Raw genomic sequence first — 18,943 nt, 5'->3', positions numbered from 1 at the left:
TGGGGGGAGACAGGGTACACACGGGGGGCACTGGGGGGAGACAGCGTACACACGGGGGGCACTGAGGGGAGACAGCGTACACACGGGGGGCACTGGGGGGAGACAGCGTACACACGGGGGGCACTGGGGGGAGACAGCGTACACACGGGGGGCACTGGGGGGAGACAGCGTACACACGGGGGGCACTGGGGGGAGACAGCGTACACACGGGGGGCACTGGGGGGAGACAGCGTACACACGGGGGGCACTGGGGGGAGACAGCGTACACACGGGGGCCACTGGGGGGAGACAGCGTTCACACGGGGGGCACTGGGGGGAGACAGCGTACACACGGGGGGCACTGGGGGGAGACAGCATACACACGGGGGGCACTGGGGGGAGACAGCGTACACACGGGGGGCACTGGGGGGAGACAGCGTACACACGGGGCGCACTGGGGGGAGACAGCGTACACACGGGGCACACTGGGGGGAGACAGCGTACACACGGGGGGCACTGGGGGGAGACAACGTACACACGGGGGGCACTGGGGGGAGACAGCGTACACACGGGGGGCACTGGGGGGAGACAGCGTTCACACGGGGGGCACTGGGGGGAGACAGCGTACACACGGGGGTCACTGGGGGGAGACAGCGTACACACGGGGGGCACTGGGGGGGAGACAGCGTACACACGGGGGGCACTGGGGGGAGACAGCGTACACACGGGGCCACTGGGGGGAGACAGCGTACACACGGGGGGCACTGGGGGGAGACAGCGTACACACGGGGGGCACTGGGGGGAGACAGCGTTCACACGGGGGGCACTGGGGGGAGACAGCGTTCACACGGGGGGCACTGGGGGGAGACAGCGTACACACGGGGGGCACTGGGGGGAGACAGCGTACACACGAGGGGCAGACAGCGTACACACGGGGGCACTGGGGGGAGACAGCGTACACACGGGGGGCACTGGGGGGAGACAGCGTACACACGGGGGGCACTGGGGGGAGACAGCGTACACACGGGGGGCACTGGGGGGAGACAGCGTACACACGGGGGGCACTGGGGGGAGACAGCGTTCACACGGGGGGCACTGGGGGGAGACAGCGTACACACGAGGGGCAGACAGCGTACACACGGGGGGCACTGGGGGGAGACAGCGTACACACGGGGGCACTGGGGGGAGACAGCGTACACACGGGGGGCACTGGGGGGAGACAGCGTACACACGGGGGGCACTCGGGGGAGACAGCGTACACACGGGGGGCACTCGGGGGAGACAGCGTACACACGGGGGGCACTGGGGGGAGACAGCGTACACACGGGGGGCACTGGGGAGAGGCAGAGTACACACGGGGGGCACTGGGGGGAGACAGCGTACACACGGGGGCACTGGGGGGAGACAGCGTACATACGGGGGGCACTGGGGGGAGACAGCGTACACACGGGGGGCACTGGGGGGAGACAGCGTACACACGGGGGGCACTGGGGGGAGACAGCGTACACACGGGGGGCACTGGGGGGAGACAGCGAACACACGGGGGGCACTGGGGGGAGACAGCGAACACACGGGGGGCACTGGGGGGAGACAGCGAACACACGGGGGGCACTGGGGGGAGACAGCGTACACACGGGGGGCACTGGGGGGAGACAGCGTACACACGGGAGGCACTGGGGGGAGACAGCGTACACACGGGGGGCACTGGGGGGAGACAGCGTTCACACGGGGGGCACTGGGGGGAGACAGCGTACACACGGGGGGCACTGGGGGGAGACAGTGTACACACGGGGGGCACTGGGGGGAGGCAGCGTTCACACGGGGGGCACTGGGGGGAGGCAGCGTACACACGGGGGGCACTGGGGGGAGACAGCGTACACACGGGGGGCACTGGGGGGGAGACAGCGTACACACGGGGGGCACTGGGGGGGGAGACAGCGTACACACGGGGGGCACTGGGGGGAGACAGCGTACACACGGGGCCACTGGGGGGAGACAGCATACACACGGGGGGCACTGGGGGGAGACAGCGTACACACGGGGGGCACTGGGGGGAGACAGCGTACACACGGGGGCACTGGGGGGAGACAGCGTACACACGGGGGCACTGGGGGGAGACAGCGTACACACGGGGGGCAGACAGCGTACACACGGGGGGCACTGGGGGGAGACAGCGTACACACGAGGGGCACTGGGGGGAGACAGCATACACACGGGGGGCACTGGGGGGAGACAGCGTACACACGGGGGGCACTGGGGGGAGACAGCGTACACACGGGGGGCACTCGGGGGAGACAGCGTACACACGGGGGGCACTCGGGGGAGACAGCGTACACACGGGGGGCACTGGGGGGAGACAGCGTACACACGGGGGGCACTGGGGAGAGGCAGAGTACACACGGGGGGCAATCAGGGGAGACAGCGTACACACGGGGGCAGTGACGGGGGGACAGCGTACACTTGGGGGCAGTGACGGTGGGACAGCGTACACTTGGGGGCAGTGACGGGGGGACAGCGTACACTTGGGGGCAGTGACGGGGGGACAGCGTACACTTGGGGGCAGTGACGGGGGGACAGCGTACACTTGGGGGCAGTGACGGGGGGACAGCGTACACTTGGGGGCAGTGACGGGGGGACAGCGTACGCTTGGGGGCAGTGACGGGGGGACAGCGTACACTTGGGGGGGGGGCACTGGGGGGGACAGCGTACACTTGGGGGGGCACTGGGGGGGACAGCGTACACTTGGGGGCAGTGACGGGGGGACAGCGTACACTTGGGGGCAGTGACGGGGGGACAGCGTACACTTGGGGGCAGTGACGGGGGGACAGCGTACACTTGGGGGCTGTGACGGGGGGACAGCGTATACACGGAGGAGGGGGCACTGGGGGGGACAGCATACACACGGCGGGCGCACTTGGGGGGGACAGCGCACACACGGGGGCACTTGGTACACACAGGGACAGTGGGGTGGGGGACAGGGTACACACAGGGACAGTGTGGGGACGGATTTACCTGGGTGCAGCTGCTCCTCTGATGGCCCAAGTAGCTTCTTTCTGCCTTCCCGGTGGCGGAGGCAACTCAAAGGAAGCGCCTTAGTCCCGGCGGTACCATGGGGTGGTCAGCATCTAGGCAGGAAATATAATAATAATAATAATAATATTAAAGGGCACAGCGTACACACTGCATGGTGCACTAAGGGGGCACAACGTACACACTGCATGGTGCACTAAGGGGGCACTGGGGGGAGACAGCGTACACACGGGGGGCACTGGGGGGAGACAGCGTACACACGGGGGGCACTGGGGGGAGACAGCGTTCACACGGGGGGCACTGGGGGGAGACAGCGTACACACGGGGGGCACTGGGGGAGACAGCGTACACACGGGGGGCACTGGGGGAGACAGCGTACACACGGGGGGCACTGGGGGGAGACAGGGTACACACGGGGGGCACTGGGGGGAGACAGCGTACACACGGGGGGCACTGAGGGGAGACAGCGTACACACGGGGGGCACTGAGGGGAGACAGCGTACACACGGGGGGCACTGGGGGGAGACAGCGTACACACGGGGGGCACTGGGGGGAGACAGCGTACACACGGGGGGCACTGGGGGGAGACAGCGTACACACGGGGGGCACTGGGGGGAGACAGCGTACATACGGGGGGCACTGGGGGGAGACAGCGTACACACGGGGGGCACTGCGGGGAGACAGCGTACACACGGGGGGCACTGGGGGGAGACAGCGTACACATGGGGGGCACTGGGGGGAGACAGCGTTCACACGGGGGGCACTGGGGGGAGACAGCGTACACACGAGGGGCAGACAGCGTACACACGGGGGGCACTGGGGGGAGACAGCGTACACACGGGGGGCACTGGGGGGAGACAGCGTACACACGGGGGGCACTGGGGGGAGACAGCGTACACACGGGGGGCACTCGGGGGAGACAGCGTACACACGGGGGGCACTCGGGGGAGACAGCGTACACACGGGGGGCACTGGGGGGAGACAGCGTACACACGGGGGGCACTGGGGAGAGGCAGAGTACACACGGGGGGCACTGGGGGGAGACAGCGTACACACGGGGGGCACTGGGGGGAGACAGCGTACATACGGGGGGCACTGGGGGGAGACAGCGTACACACGGGGGGCACTGGGGGGAGACAGCGTACACACGGGGGGCACTGGGGGGAGACAGCGTACACACGGGGGGCACTGGGGGGAGACAGCGAACACACGGGGGGCACTGGGGGGAGACAGCGAACACACGGGGGGCACTGGGGGGAGACAGCGTACACACGGGGGGCACTGGGGGGAGACAGCGTACACACGGGGGGCACTGGGGGGAGACAGCGTACACACGGGGGGCACTGGGGGGAGACAGCGTTCACACGGGGGGCACTGGGGGGAGACAGCGTACACACGGGGGGCACTGGGGGGAGACAGTGTACACACGGGGGGCACTGGGGGGAGGCAGCGTTCACACGGGGGGCACTGGGGGGAGACAGCGTACACACGGGGGGCACTGGGGGGAGACAGCGTACACATGGGGGGCACTGGGGGGGAGACAGCGTACACACGGGGGGCACTGGGGGGGAGACAGCGTACACACGGGGGGCACTGGGGGGAGACAGTGTACACACGGGGCCACTGGGGGGAGACAGCATACACACGGGGGGCACTGGGGGGAGACAGCGTACACACGGGGGGCACTGGGGGGAGACAGCGTACACACGGGGGCACTGGGGGGAGACAGCGTACACACTGGGGGGAGACAGCGTACACACGAGGGGCACTGGGGGGAGACAGCATACACACGGGGGGCACTGGGGGGAGACAGCGTACACACGGGGGGCACTGGGGGGAGACAGCGTACACACGGGGGGCACTCGGGGGAGACAGCGTACACACGGGAGGCACTCGGGGGAGACAGCGTACACACGGGGGGCACTTGGGGGAGACAGCGTACACACGGGGGGCACTGGGGAGAGGCAGAGTACACACGGGGGGCAATCAGGGGAGACAGCGTACACACGGGGGCAGTGACGGGGGGACAGCGTACACTTGGGGGCAGTGACGGTGGGACAGCGTACACTTGGGGGCAGTGACGGTGGGACAGCGTACACTTGGGGGCAGTGACGGGGGGACAGCGTACACTTGGGGGCAGTGACGGGGGGACAGCGTACACTTGGGGGCAGTGACGGGGGACAGCGTACACTTGGGGGCAGTGATGGGGGGACAGCGTACACTTGGGGGCAGTGACGGGGGACAGCGTACACTTGGGGGCAGTGACGGGGGGACAGCGTACACTTGGGGGCTGTGACGGGGGGACAGCGTACACTTGGGGGCAGTGACGGGGGGACAGCGCACACTTGGGGGCAGTGACGGGGGGACAGCGTACACTTGGGGGGGGGGCACTGGGGGGGACAGCGTACACTTGGGGGGGGGGCACTGGGGGGGACAGCGTACACTTGGGGGGGCACTGGGGGGGACAGCGTACACTTGGGGGCAGTGACGGGGGGACAGCGTACACTTGGGGGCAGTGACGGGGGGACAGCGTACACTTGGGGGCAGTGACGGGGGGACAGCGTACACTTGGGGGCTGTGACGGGGGGACAGCGTACACACGGAGGAGGGGGCACTGGGGGGGACAGCATACACACGGCGGTTGCACTTGGGGGGGACAGCGCACACACGGGGGCACTTGGCACACACAGGGACAGTGGGGTGGGGGACAGGGTACACACAGGGACAGTGTGGGGACGGATTTACCTGGGTGCAGCTGCTCCTCTGATGGCCCAAGTGGCTTCTTTCTGCCTTCCCGGTGGCGGAGGCAACTCAAAGGAAGCGCCTTAGTCCCGGCGGTACCATGGGGTGGTCAGCATCTAGGCAGGAAATATAATAATAATAATATTAAAGGGCACAGCGTACACACTGCATGGTGCACTAAGGGGGCACAACGTACACACTGCATGGTGCACTAAGGGGGCACAGCGTACACACGGGGGGCACTCAGGGGAGACAGCGTACACACGGAGGCACTCAGGGGAGACAGCGTACACACGGGGGGCACTCAGGGGAGACAGCGTACACACGGGGGGCACTCAGGGGAGACAGCGTACACACGGGGGGCACTCAGGGGAGACAGCGTACACACGGGGGGCACTCAGGGGAGACAGCGTACACACGGGGGGCACTCAGGGGAGACAGCGTACACACGGGGGCCACTCAGGGGAGACAGCGTACACACGGGGGCCACTCAGGGGAGACAGCGTACACACGGGGGGCACTCAGGGGAGACAGCGTACACACGGGGGGCACTCAGGGGAGACAGCGTACACACGGGGGGCACTCAGGCGAGACAGCGTACACACGGGGGGCACTCAGGGGAGACAGCGTACACACGGGGGCACTCAGGGGAGACAGCGTACACACGGGGGGCACTCAGGGGAGACAGCGTACACACGGGGGGCACTCAGGGGAGACAGCGTACACACGGGGGGCACTCAGGGGAGACAGCGTACACACGGGGGGCACTCAGGGGAGACAGCGTACACACGGGGGGCACTCAGGGGAGACAGCGTACACACGGGGGGCACTCAGGGGAGACAGCGTACACACGGGGGGCACTCAGGGGAGACAGCGTACACACGGGGGGCACTCAGGGGAGACAGCGTACACACGGGGGGCACTCAGGGGAGACAGCGTACACACGGGGGGCACTCAGCGGAGACAGCGTACACACGGGGGGCACTCAGCGGAGACAGCGTACACACTGGGGGCACTCAGCGGAGACAGCGTACACACGGGGGGCACTCAGCGGAGACAGCGTACACACGGGGGGCACTCAGGGGAGACAGCGTACACACGGGGGGCACTCAGGGGAGACAGCGTACACACAGGGGGCATTTATGGGAGACAGCGTACACACAGGGGGCACTCAGCGGAGACAGCGTACACACGGGGGGCACTCAGCGGAGACATTGTACACACGGGGGGCACTCAGCGGAAACAGCGTACACACGGGGGGCACTCAGCGGAGACAGCGTACACACGGGGGGCACTCAGCGGAGACAGCGTACACACGGGGGGCACTCAGGGGAGACAGCGTACACACGGGGGGCATTTATGGGAGACAGCGTACACACGGGGGGGCAAAAAGAGTTTCTTCAGCCGCTCGGTCATACCTGTCGGCCTGGCATGATCAGTTGCTGGTCAGCAAGACGGAGAGGCCTCCTGGCTAAGCCATGCAACGCCATGCTGCGGGTGTGTGGCGGGATGGAGAGCCCCCAGGGAGCCGCTGCCTGTCACCGGCTGGAGGAGTGTGGACTTCTCCCCGATCTCCTCCAGCTGCAGCAGCATGCAGTAGGCTCCTTCTTCCTAAGCCATGCCCCGGCGTGATGGGATGCCCCCGGGAGCCGCTGCCTGTCACCGTCTGCGGCGCTGTCACTGGCGGCTCCGGGTGTGCGGCGGGATGGGGTGCCCCCGGGAGCCGCTGCCTGTCACCGTCTGCGGCGCTGTCACTGGCGGCTCCGGGTGTGCGGCGGGATGGGGTGCCCCCCGGGAGCTGCTGCCTGTCACTGGCGGCTAAGGGTGTGCGGCGGGATGGGGAGCCCCCCGGGAGCTGCTGCCTGTCACCGGCTGCGGCGCTGTCACTGGCGGCTCCGGGTGTGCGGCGGGATGGGGAGCCCCCCCGGAGCTGCTGCCTGTCACTGGCGGCTCCGGGTGTGCGGCGGGATTGGGAATCCCCCCGGGAGCCGCTGCCTGTCACCGGCTGCGGTGCTGTGACTGGCGGCTCCGGGTGTGCGGCGGGATGGGGTGCCCCCCCGGGAGCCGCTGCCTGTCACTGGCGACCCCACCCCCCCCTCCCCGGGAGCCGAGTCCTTTAATTACGGTCTATCCCCCCCCCGCCCTTTACTGTAATAAATATATAATTACTTGCGCCGGACAACAGACTTTGAGCGGCCATCTTAGTACACCCAAGTGAAGCCTATTAAGTACACCCCCTCCTGGCGGCTGTGTACTGCGCATGCGCAACAAGTTGGAGCTCCTATCTTTATAATGGGGGACGTTTCACTAAATTTAATAAAAACTGTACCTATCTGAAAATCCTCAACCCCAAAAGGCACTCCACTGGGACAATATCTACCTAATAAAACAAACCCCAAGTCTCAATTGTTCCTCTACCCCGAGTTATGCCTTCCCAAAAAAACCCTCATAGACTAACATGGGTGACAAAGTGTCATTTCTGAAGTGTCCGAAAAAAACTGGCAGTTGGAAGTTTAGATCGCTCCCAATTGGTCATTTTTTTATATTTTGCCCTGAAATTTGGCAGGCAGCACCGGTTGACGATTCTACGCGTACATGCCAAATTTCAGCTCAGTACGCCCAGTCACTTTTGAGGTGCAGTCCCTCAAACACCATGCCCCCATCCGAAAAGTTCCCTATGGGAAAAATCCGTTCGTTGGATTCAGCCTTAATATAAGGGCACTACCGTGCCCTTATAATATAGGTACTTATGTATTATCTGGGCTCCCATGTTAAATGCACCCCATTTTTTCATAACCCTACTATCCAACTACGCATGGAGTTGATTTTATATAGTGTGGCGAGCGCAGCGAGCCACCGTGCCCGAAGCGTGGTGAGCGCGGTCTCATAAGAAAAAACGGGAGCCCAGATATTACATAAGTACATACATATACATATATATATATATATATATATAGTAATGTTCAGCGGCACTCAGAAGACTGAAGTTAGTCACGTAATAAATACAACAGACTCAAATGGAACTTTCAGACAATGTTTCGGGAAGCTAATCCACAAATACTTCATGTTTTCCAGGTAATGGGGATGTGTGCAGGATCAGTGCGTGTTATGTAACTGTCCTGGGAGTTCGGTAATGCTTTAAAAAAATTCCTGAGTCGCCTGAAGTAGGCATAGAATAGTATAATGTATTGGATGCTGATTAGTATTGTATTAGCTGCTGTTGGGTGTTATGATATTACACTATACTGTGCGGTCCTTACTTATGTCCTTTCTGTAATCTCTCTGCATGGTCATACTTGCACTGGAACCAGAGCTCCGGCACTAGTGTCCCATGTTTGGTGCAGCTGTTCTCACCGAGGAGACAGCAGAGATGGCCGCACTCTCTCTCTCTCTCTCTGCGTCCAGCTGCTGAGCGCTGATTGCATTCCTAAAGATGCTCTATATAAACTTGTCCAGGTGAACCTTTTGGCTCTGCCTTGTCATTTCCCACTGCCCCCAGGTTTTTTTAAAAAACGTGGTCTTAAGTTCATGGAAGATTATGGAAAGTGCCAAAGTCCTGTAGGTGCCTGTGTACCCCGTACCCACCTCCCTCCATGGATTCATAGGAACGTATACATCGCAAGTAGAACAAGCCGGTGATTTGTTTTGTTGTGCGGGGCAAAAGCAACGCTACGTAATGACACATAGACAGTGTGATAACAGATGTTCCCTCAGATGAGATCTGCATGACAATACAGCGTAATAATATAATACAAACCTAGACAACGGCGCCAGATGTTTCTTGTATTAAACTAGAATCCTTTTGATAAAGCGCCACCGAGGCAGATGTTCTGCTGGAACGAGCCGTACAGATGTCTGTGTCTCTGTAACAGCGAATGGATGTGTTCTCCTAAATTGGCTAAATTCTCTTTCTTCAAAGTGCTACTGCCGATACTTTGTACCGCGACTTATTACACTCGCCGAGAAATGGCGCTCAAAAGAGTTAAGGTTCTATTAGCTGCTAAATCTATTGTCACTTGTCTAATACAGTGTAGGAAGTGGAGAAAACTTCCGTTCATTTCAGGCAACATCAGGGTTTTTGCTTCACCCGAGCTGGGATAAATATCTGTGCAAGCGGCCGTCCCATTATCATTATGGCTAGAGCTGGTCATAGCGCTCTGAAGCCACATCATTTACAAAATGCATTTATATCCTGCCAGAATATTCCAACCTGAAGCTATTAGTGCTGCTTTTATACTTATTGACAAATCTCACAGTATATAGTGCTGCTGTACTATCCATAGAATGTTCAGTCTTTCATATATGTTACTGATCAATTGGAGCGTTCAATCCATAACCGGCTTGTACAAACAACCCCCCCCCCCCCCCATACCCCTTCTTTCATTAATTTTACCGAAAAGGTGGTCATAGGAATTCCCACAGATAAACTATTTCAAAGATTAGTTCCTGAAATATAATTTTTTTCTGTGGAGTTTTTCATTAAATGAATATACTTCACTTACATTATTTGTGTGCTCGTTCTGCTTTTATGTTTGATCTTACTCTTTCATGTAAGCTACATGTCTTGGTGTAACAGCATAAGCTGGGTGCAGAGTGAGCCTGTGTGATGCAGGAGTTATTTTGACCTCACAATTTAAATTTTTATTTTTATTTTGGAGAGAAGCCCATAAAGAATGCATAACAACTGCAGGACAGTAGGGATCTGGACCAACAGACGCTGTTCTCCCTCGTGGGGGTCCATGTCTGGCGCAGCGAGCCTGCAAGAGGCTTTTTGGGCTCCTATTCCTGTTGGCATACTGGCAGTTGGGATTCCGATGTCTGTATACTGAGCGTTGGGATCCCGAACCTCTGGGAGTCATACCGAACCCATTATGAATTATCCTCAGGATCAAACTGTAGCCTGGATTGCATGCTTATAAATCTATATTTACCATTTAGGGAATCAAACCGTAGTAAAATAGAGGAGTCTGACTCCAAGGTTTAGTGTAGTGACTCTCGTTCTGTGTAATATAATATTTATCTGGTCCTAGTAACTAGATACACAACTACTGCATACACAACAATGTTATCGGCAGTCAGATAAATTTCAACCCTGTTATGAATCCCCAAGAATATTGTTAGTGGTTCCCTAAAAACCCACAAATGGGGGGTATTCAATGGTTTTTGCGAGCTGTGACAGCGAGCAGTGCTGACTGCTTGCTGTCACAGCTTGCAGGGCAGGGACAGTATTCAACTGCCCCCCCCCCCCCCCCCCCACACACACACACCGTTTCCCCCTCGCTAAGTTTTTGTAGCAAGGGGGGAAACGGCGCGAGTCTCGCAGCTAAATGCAGCGGGCTCCCTACATTAGCCGCGAGCCTCGTAGTCTGAGGGAATCCCCTGGAACATAGAATAGGGTGAGCGGCCGGTGCGGGGGTTAAACGGCGAGGATCGCTTGTTTTCGGCGATCCCCGCCGTTTAACTCCCCCGTCGGTCGCATTGAATACGGGTCATGGACTGCCGCCTGTTCGGCGGATGAGTAAAATCATTTGAAAGTTTACATCTCTGGTTTTTTTATGAACTCTGTTTCTATTTATGGAATCTAGCGGGATATTGCTTTGGATCCGTCTCCTGTCAATAAACATCAGCAAAAAGGCTTTCATTCACCAGAAGAGCTGTAATTCCCACTGCTCAGGACATCAAATAGTTTATGTACTGGGCTGTTTCTGGCGAAACACACTTCAGAAATAAAAAAAGCATCACAGTGGATTTCTTTAATATCTTCCTGGATGTTTCATAAAATCTGATACCCGGCTTTGAACAATATAATAGATCAATTTCTCATTCATAAAAACGGAGCGTTATCAAAGTTCCCTTTGAAATGTCAGAGACCTAAAGTGAAGTTTTTCTTTATGCCCCTGCTCCCCCCCCCCCCCCCCCCCTCACTCCCTCCCCGGTTTGTGGCTACCAGGTGTACTGTAGTGTGTTTGATATACGTGTGTAACAGCCAAACCTTGATCTGTATTTTTAATTCATTTGTAATGAAGTACTATTTGTTTCAGCCAGACTTTTTTTTTAATTTCGTTTTTTCCATTTTCCCTCCCTGTAGTTCATATGGCAGCGTCTTTAAAGCCATTCACAAGGAGTCTGGCCAAGTTGTTGCAATCAAACAAGTTCCTGTGGAATCGGATCTTCAAGAAATCATTAAGGAGATCTCTATAATGCAGCAGTGCGACAGGTAAGCGGGTCACACGTGGGTGCATTCCCAGATGTCACTACAAGTGGTTGTGCTCACGTTATCTGCTGTGTTGGCTTCCACGATGCAGACGTCCCAGCCACTGCCCTGCGAGGTGCTTTGCTTTGCAGTTTTAAAACCACCGCAGCTTGTCAGGCTCTTTGCGCTGTGGTCAGATCTCACAGGAATGATGCTGAATGTTGCTGTTTTTTCCATAAGCAAAATCGTTTTTAGTTATTGTGAAGCATAAGTGGAAGAATTGAATGATTGTTTGCTGGTGATGTCAGTGTGTATATGTGTAGTGCAGGCTGGGTCAGCAGTTCTTACAGTAGGAGGCTTGTCCTCATTATAGGGGATGGACAGCTAGACATAATGCAGGCTGTAGAAACATAACATGTAAAGTATTGTATTTAAATTGTTCTCCGAAAGGGTTCTAGCTCTAGGTTCTATATAGTAATAATGGGCAAATGATAGGGTATTACAGCTGCTCAGCGTTGTTTACAAACAGTATTACCAGATTAATGGGATCTAAAGAGGGGGGGATTTCATGGGATGCACAAATATGATCACCAAATGCCACCCTTGTCGATCCTGTATTACGTAAATTAATCAGTAGAGGAAATCCATACTCAGAAGATAATCACTGAGCGCTTCCTCCTACAGTCCCTGTGAGGAGCTCTGCTACACACAGTAATAAGGAGAATGTCGTACTCAGTTGTGCCTTCTGAAGATCATGCAATTAAAACAGGCCAGAGGTCAGACCATAGTCTGCACGTGATGCGCGTAGTGTTGTTTGAGTGTGAAACATTGTGAGATCAATACATGGTCTAAAGGTGCCCATACACAGTGCGCATTCACCATGCAATGGTGTGCTCCCGCGGGCATCTCATCGCACAGTACAAAAAGTATGTGCTGCACATACTTTTTGTACTGCCCTCGCATCGCATCTCACGCAAATCGCATGCAAAACACATGCGTTGCGATGCGATCCAACCCGTAACTGGTGCGATCATCGCACCGTGTATGGGCACCTTAATTCACACTTTAAGAACAGCCGTGCATTGTCCCTATAGATTGTAAGCTTGCAGCAGGGCCCTCCTACCTCCATGTATGTCTGTTGTTACCCAGTTTGTTTTATCTCTGTCTACTATTGTAAAGCGCAATGGAATCTGCTGCGCTATATAAGACGCTGTAACGGAAGCTGTTGCGCTATATAAGACGCTGTAATGGGATCTGCTGCGCTATATAAGACGCTGTAATGGGATCTGTTGCGCTATATAAGACACTGTAACGGGATCTACTGCGCTATATAAGAAACTAACGGAAGCTGCTGCGCTATATAAGACACTGTAACGGAATCTGCTGCGCTATATAAGACACTGTAACGGGATCTGCTGCGCTATATTAGAAACTGTAACGGGATCTGCTGCGCTATATTAGAAACTGTAACGGGATCTGCTGCGCTATATAAGATACTGTAACGGGATCGGCTGCGCTACATAAGACACTGTAACGGAATCTGCTGCGCTATATAAGACACTGTAACGGGATCGGCTGCGCTACATAAGACACTGTAACGGGATCGGCTGCGATACATAAGACGCTATAAATAAATTGTGCACGGTCACATTTATGAAAAGTTAACGACAAGTAAATAGTTCTGTATGTAAAAATCTCAAATCCTTCTCTCTTTCTCCTTGTGTAGCCACTTTGTAGTCAAGTATTATGGCAGCTACTTCAAAAACACTGACCTATGGATCGTTATGGAGTACTGCGGCGCTGGGTCTGTCTCCGACATCATCCGATTGCGGAATAAAACGGTGAGTATAGTAATAGACGATTAAATAAAATGTCTGACATGTACAGTTTATCATATTGTCCTGTCAACATACATTGGGTCAACCACTGAAGATCGACAGGTCTTAGGTAGACACAGACAAAAAGTTGACATGCCTAAGGTCAACCGGGTAAAAAGTTAGACATTGGGAAGGTCACCAGCCAAAAGGTTGACATGGGTGGTACTTCCTGCCCTACCACCTAGTAGGGCGTGGGTTCAGAATAGTGTGCCGAGCGTAGTGTTGACATGCACCGATACCGTGTCCATGTCAACACTCGGAACAAAACAACAAGAGAAATCAATGTCGACCTTTTGACTGTCGAACTTCCCAATATCTACCTAATGCTTGTGTCGACCCTAGGCATGTCGACCTTCAGTGGTTGACCCAATGTATGTCGACCTTAATTTGGTTGACCCAATGACCCATACCCCCTACTGGTTCCTTTCTCATTCTACACTGTATTGTGCCCATTCTCTCCGGTGTCACCTTGCATGTTTAAGGGCAGTATTCAATGAGAAAAATTCTCCGTGTTTTATGGCGAGTTTGTGCTTTTCTCGCGTTGGACGGAGACTTTTGATCTCAAAAAGCGAGCAACCCTATTCAATGTGCACTTCTCGCCGTCTTTTTGAGTGATTTTCGCCGTGTCTCTCCGTGTAGCAATTCTCCATCTTTTCATGGAGAAGTGGAATGTGAACTATTAAAATAAAAGTTTTTTGTTTTAATTTTGGTGTCAAAAAATCAGGAATTTTATTCTGTGAAGGGGCATGCTATTTTTATTCATGTGCTTATAGCACATGAATATATATTTTAATTTAAAAAAAATATATATATTTTTTTTACACATAGCAGCCAGCAGGGGGCCGGAACCGAGCCGCTCATTAGATATTCATATATTCACTGCACCGATCATTACATATGCATGATCGGGAGCAGTGAATATACCCGGTCCCCTGCTGGCTCTCCCGGGGGGCAGCTTGTGCTGCCTGGGTCCCGGGGAGCCCACCTCCCCCCCACATACGTTCTGGGGCAGGCAGGGAGACTTCAAACTCCCTGCCTGCCACTGTCCCACGGCTCCCTGCTTCGGACGCTGCAGGGGTTAAGATTCGCCGCGAGGGGCAACTCGCCCCTCCGACATTGAATACAGGGAGAGCGAGTGGCAGCCAGCCGTCCGGAACACAGCGAGTGTGCAGCAAATCCTAAACCGGATTCGCTGCACACGGCGATATTTCACATTGAATACTGCCCTAAGTCTTATTTGCTTTTTATGTTTGTTGCAGTTGGAAACATGTGATTTTATACATTGTATGTGGTGGAAGATGTTACATGAGATGTTTTCAGATGCAGTCAGTCATTGTAAATCAGATGCTGTACGGAAGGTGCCATTTCATGTGGGAAGATGTAGTGACCTTTTCCTGGAATGTCACCAAGCTTTGTACATTGGTGGATCTGCTTTACTGTCCCTGGAAACTACCGACATGTTATTGATGATGATGACAAATAAGGAGAATGCGCATGTTATGAGTGGGAAACGGACATTCGGTCGACACCATTAAGGTCGACATACATTGGGTCGACCACTGAGGGTTGACACAGACAAAAGGTCAATATGCCTAAGGTTGACATGGTCAAGGGTTTTTTGTTTTTAGCCAACATTTGCCGACAGGCGGTATTTCATGCCCTACCATCCACTAGGGCTTGGAGGGAGAATATAATAGTGTGCCGAGCGCAGCAGTGCAACGATACTGTGCCCATGTCGACCTTGTTGACATTTGGGACAAAAAAACCCCCATGTTGACCATTTGACCCTGTTGACCTTTAGGCATGTTGACTTTTTGTCTGTCAACCTTCCCCATGTTGACCTAATGCTTGTGTTGACTGTTTGACCCTGCCGACCTGAGTCATGTTGACCTTTTTGTCTATCAACCTTCCCCATGTAGTCCTTTTTGACCCTGTTGACCTAATGCTTGTGTTGACCTTTTGTCTGTCAACCTTCCCCATGTCGACCTAATGCTTGTGTTGACCTTTTGTCTGTTGACCTTCCCCATGTCAGCCTAATGCTTCTGTCGACCTTTTGACCCTGTCAAATTTAGGCATGTCGACCTTCAGTGGTTGACCAAAGGTTGCCCCAATGATCCCATACTCATTATGAGGAAAGTATATGAAATGTAGGGTGTTTCTGGAAAAAATTTGAGAAATTTTCTTAAATTGGTCATCCTACACGTTAGAAGGAATAATGTCCTTGTGACCAGTGGCGTAACTATAAATTTTGCTCCCCCCTGCCAAAAAGTTTGTGGCGCCCCCCCCCCCCGGGCTCCTCTCCAGCGTGTTTGACATCACACGCATAACAGAGAAGCTGAAGCAGGAGAGAGGAAGAGAGACCAGCATACACTGCTGTTTCCCTTGGCTTTGACGCATCCCAGGCCGCCCCAGCACGCCCATCCGCCCGCCCATCCTGTACACAGTAACCAATAGCCAGCTCTGTGTACAGTCAATTGAATCAGTGGAGGGATTTGTCGTCTCTGCCATGGCCGCACCCGCGCTGTGGCTGACTTGCCTCCAGTGGGCAGCGGCAAGCAGCAGCATGTCTGTGCGTCGAGCGGGTGCCGGCGCCCACATAGACCCCACAGCGGCTTGCTCCCACAAGCGGCAGCTGGGGCTGCCTTACAGTAGTTACGCCACTGCTTGTGACATGGGGCTTTTATTGTTTTTCGTCCCGGATGTCGACATGGACACTGTATCGGTGCACTGCGTGCGCTCGCCTTCGGACACGCTCGGCACACTATTATATTCTCCCTTCACACCTTAGTGCAGTGGTTCTAAAACTGTGCGCCATGGCTCCCTGGGGTGCCACAGGGATGTCACAGGGGTGCCGCCGCAGCTTGGCAACCGCATGTCTCTCATTTTTTTTTTTTTTTCATATGAGCAGGCCGGGCAGTGTGTGAGTGAGTTTGTAGAGAGCGACTGCCTGAGCTGAGTCAGTGGGCAGGCAGGCAGGCAGTACGGAGCTAGCAGGCACTGGGTGGGATAAATACGCAGGGAGTAGAGAGGCTGCCTCTGCCGAGTCAGCAGGTGGGCAGTATGGAGCCAGCAGGTGCCAGGTGTGTGTGTGAATGCCGTGAGCAAAGCGGCTGGCTTGCGGCAGTAACCTGTGCCCAGTCAGCCAGCAGCTCGGGTGCAAGGGATGGGGGGTGTGTAGTGCCAGGGGGTGTTCCCTTTGACTGGAATCAGCCGGTGGTGGTGGTGGTGGGGGTGGGGGGTTGTGCTGGATATGCTCTGGACGGGGCAGGGGGTGCAACAACCTGTTACTTGAGCCAGACAGCAAAGGGTGCGGGTGCTAGCAGGCTGGAGTAGCCAAGGAGTGCTCTGTGCAAGGGTCCTGATGGCTGATTAAAATCTTTGACACTGGCTGAGGAAGTGAGTAAAATATGAATATGTTAAATGTGAGATGCTGCATAGGGAAATCTATAGGAGGGAGGGAGGGGGGGGGGGGGGGGGCTGCTGTAAGTGACTTATACCCCTTTCACACCGAGCAGCAAATTACCGTGTAAAAAATTTCAACCCATTAATTTGCTGAATAATGGAGCTTTCACGCGTACTGATATACAGGCATATTCTAAGCAATCTCACAAGATCGCTTAGAAAATGCCCCAACATCACTGTAAGTGGGGGCCACAGTGATAGTGATGCGAGGCCTCGCTATCGCCCTGCAATTAATCTACCGTGCTCTCTGGTGAGAACACAGGCCCTAACAGATCGCTCAGCACACAGCGCTGACACATTGCTGTGTGCTGAGCGATCATGCGCAAGGGTCCTTTAACACGGGTATTTCTTCAGTGTGAAAGGGTCAACCCAGGTCTTAAATCATAGGTCGCCAACAATGCTCTTGTCCAGTGTCGGCGACCCATGATTTTGGACCCAGGTTGACCCTTTCACCCTTAAGAAATGGGTTAGGATCATTTGGTCTACAGCATGATGGTCGACACCATTAGGTCGACTTGGGTCTAGATCAGCGGTTCTCAAACTGTGGGTCCTGACCCCAAGGTGGGTCCCAACAACCTCAGAATGGGGTCACGACTCCATTTTGCTGACCATCAGATTAATGTGTCTATGTAGGGTGACAGGGGATAACTCATTAAGTAAACACCTGCTGCTTCCCTCTTCCATCCCCCTTTCCCCTATTTCCATCCCCTCATTACCCACTGCTTCCCAGTCACAATAGCGGGTGCTTCCCTTCACTGACCACACATGTGGTGGCCATTCTGTGGTAACTTGCTGGGGTCCAATAATAATTTTTATTGTCTGACGGGGTCCCAGAGCAAAATAGTTTGAGAACCCCTGGTCTAGATCAACATGTCATTAGCTCGACAGGTCGTTGGTTCGACAGGTCATTAGTTTGACAATGTCTAGGTCGACAGTCAAAAGGTAGACATGGTGTTTTTCACTGTTTTTTTACTTGAATGTCAACACAGTCGACATGGACACAGTTTAAAGTGCACCGCATCCCCTCACATCGCTCGTTGCGCTCGCCATGCTTCGGGCACACTATTTTATTCTCCCACCACGCCCTAGTGGATTGTAAGGCATGAAATCCCGCCTGTCGGCTAAAAAACAGTGAAAAACCCCATGTCGACAGTTTTGACTGTTGAACTAACGGCCTGTCGGACTTTTCCGATGTTGGACTTTTCCCATGTCGTCCTAATGGTATCGACCATCATGCTGTAGACCAAATGACCGCATCCCTAGAAATACCTGTTATTCAAAAAATTACCAGTTTGCTGCTTGGTGTGAAAGGGGGTCAGAATGTGTCCGGCAAAATGATGCAGTTGCAGGTCTGAAAGGGGTATTATCAGTGGAGTAGGCTTCCCTCACTCCTCCGGCAGCTCTCGGCCATTTCAAATAGGGCGCCGATTTGTGAGCCAATCGGAGCTCGTGGCCAGGCAGCCAATCGCCGTGGCTGCTTGTACGCGAGCTCTGATTGGTTCAGGAGCCGCGCCGTATTTGAAATGGCCGAGAGCCACCAGAGGGGTGAGGGAAGCGCTCAATTCTTCTAGTCTCTAAACGGTGGGGGAAGCCTGTGGCTCTGCTCTGTGCTCTCCTTTAACTCTCAGCAGCGGCAGCCTCCGGAGGGGTGGGAAAAGCA

At 55.6% G+C, this 18,943-nt stretch overlaps 1 protein-coding gene across 1 annotated transcript in view; it reads left to right on the top strand.

Moving 5' to 3' along the window:
* STK3 (serine/threonine kinase 3) overlaps nt 1-18,943 on the top strand; it is a 205,341-nt gene that overhangs the window by 26,290 nt on the left and 160,108 nt on the right. Inside the window, exons 3-4 of the mRNA XM_083186984.1 lie at nt 11,840-11,968; nt 13,671-13,785. Coding sequence (XP_083043110.1) covers nt 11,840-11,968; nt 13,671-13,785 — 244 coding nt within the window. The remainder of the gene's footprint in view (nt 1-11,839; nt 11,969-13,670; nt 13,786-18,943) is intronic.

Source organism: Crinia signifera, chromosome 5 (genome assembly GCF_055691185.1).
Source record: "Crinia signifera chromosome 5, ASM5569118v1, whole genome shotgun sequence".
Classification (NCBI taxonomy): Eukaryota; Metazoa; Chordata; class Amphibia; order Anura; family Myobatrachidae; genus Crinia; species Crinia signifera.
Note: the sequence above shows the minus strand (reverse complement) of the source record. Positions and strands in the feature narration are given on the sequence as shown.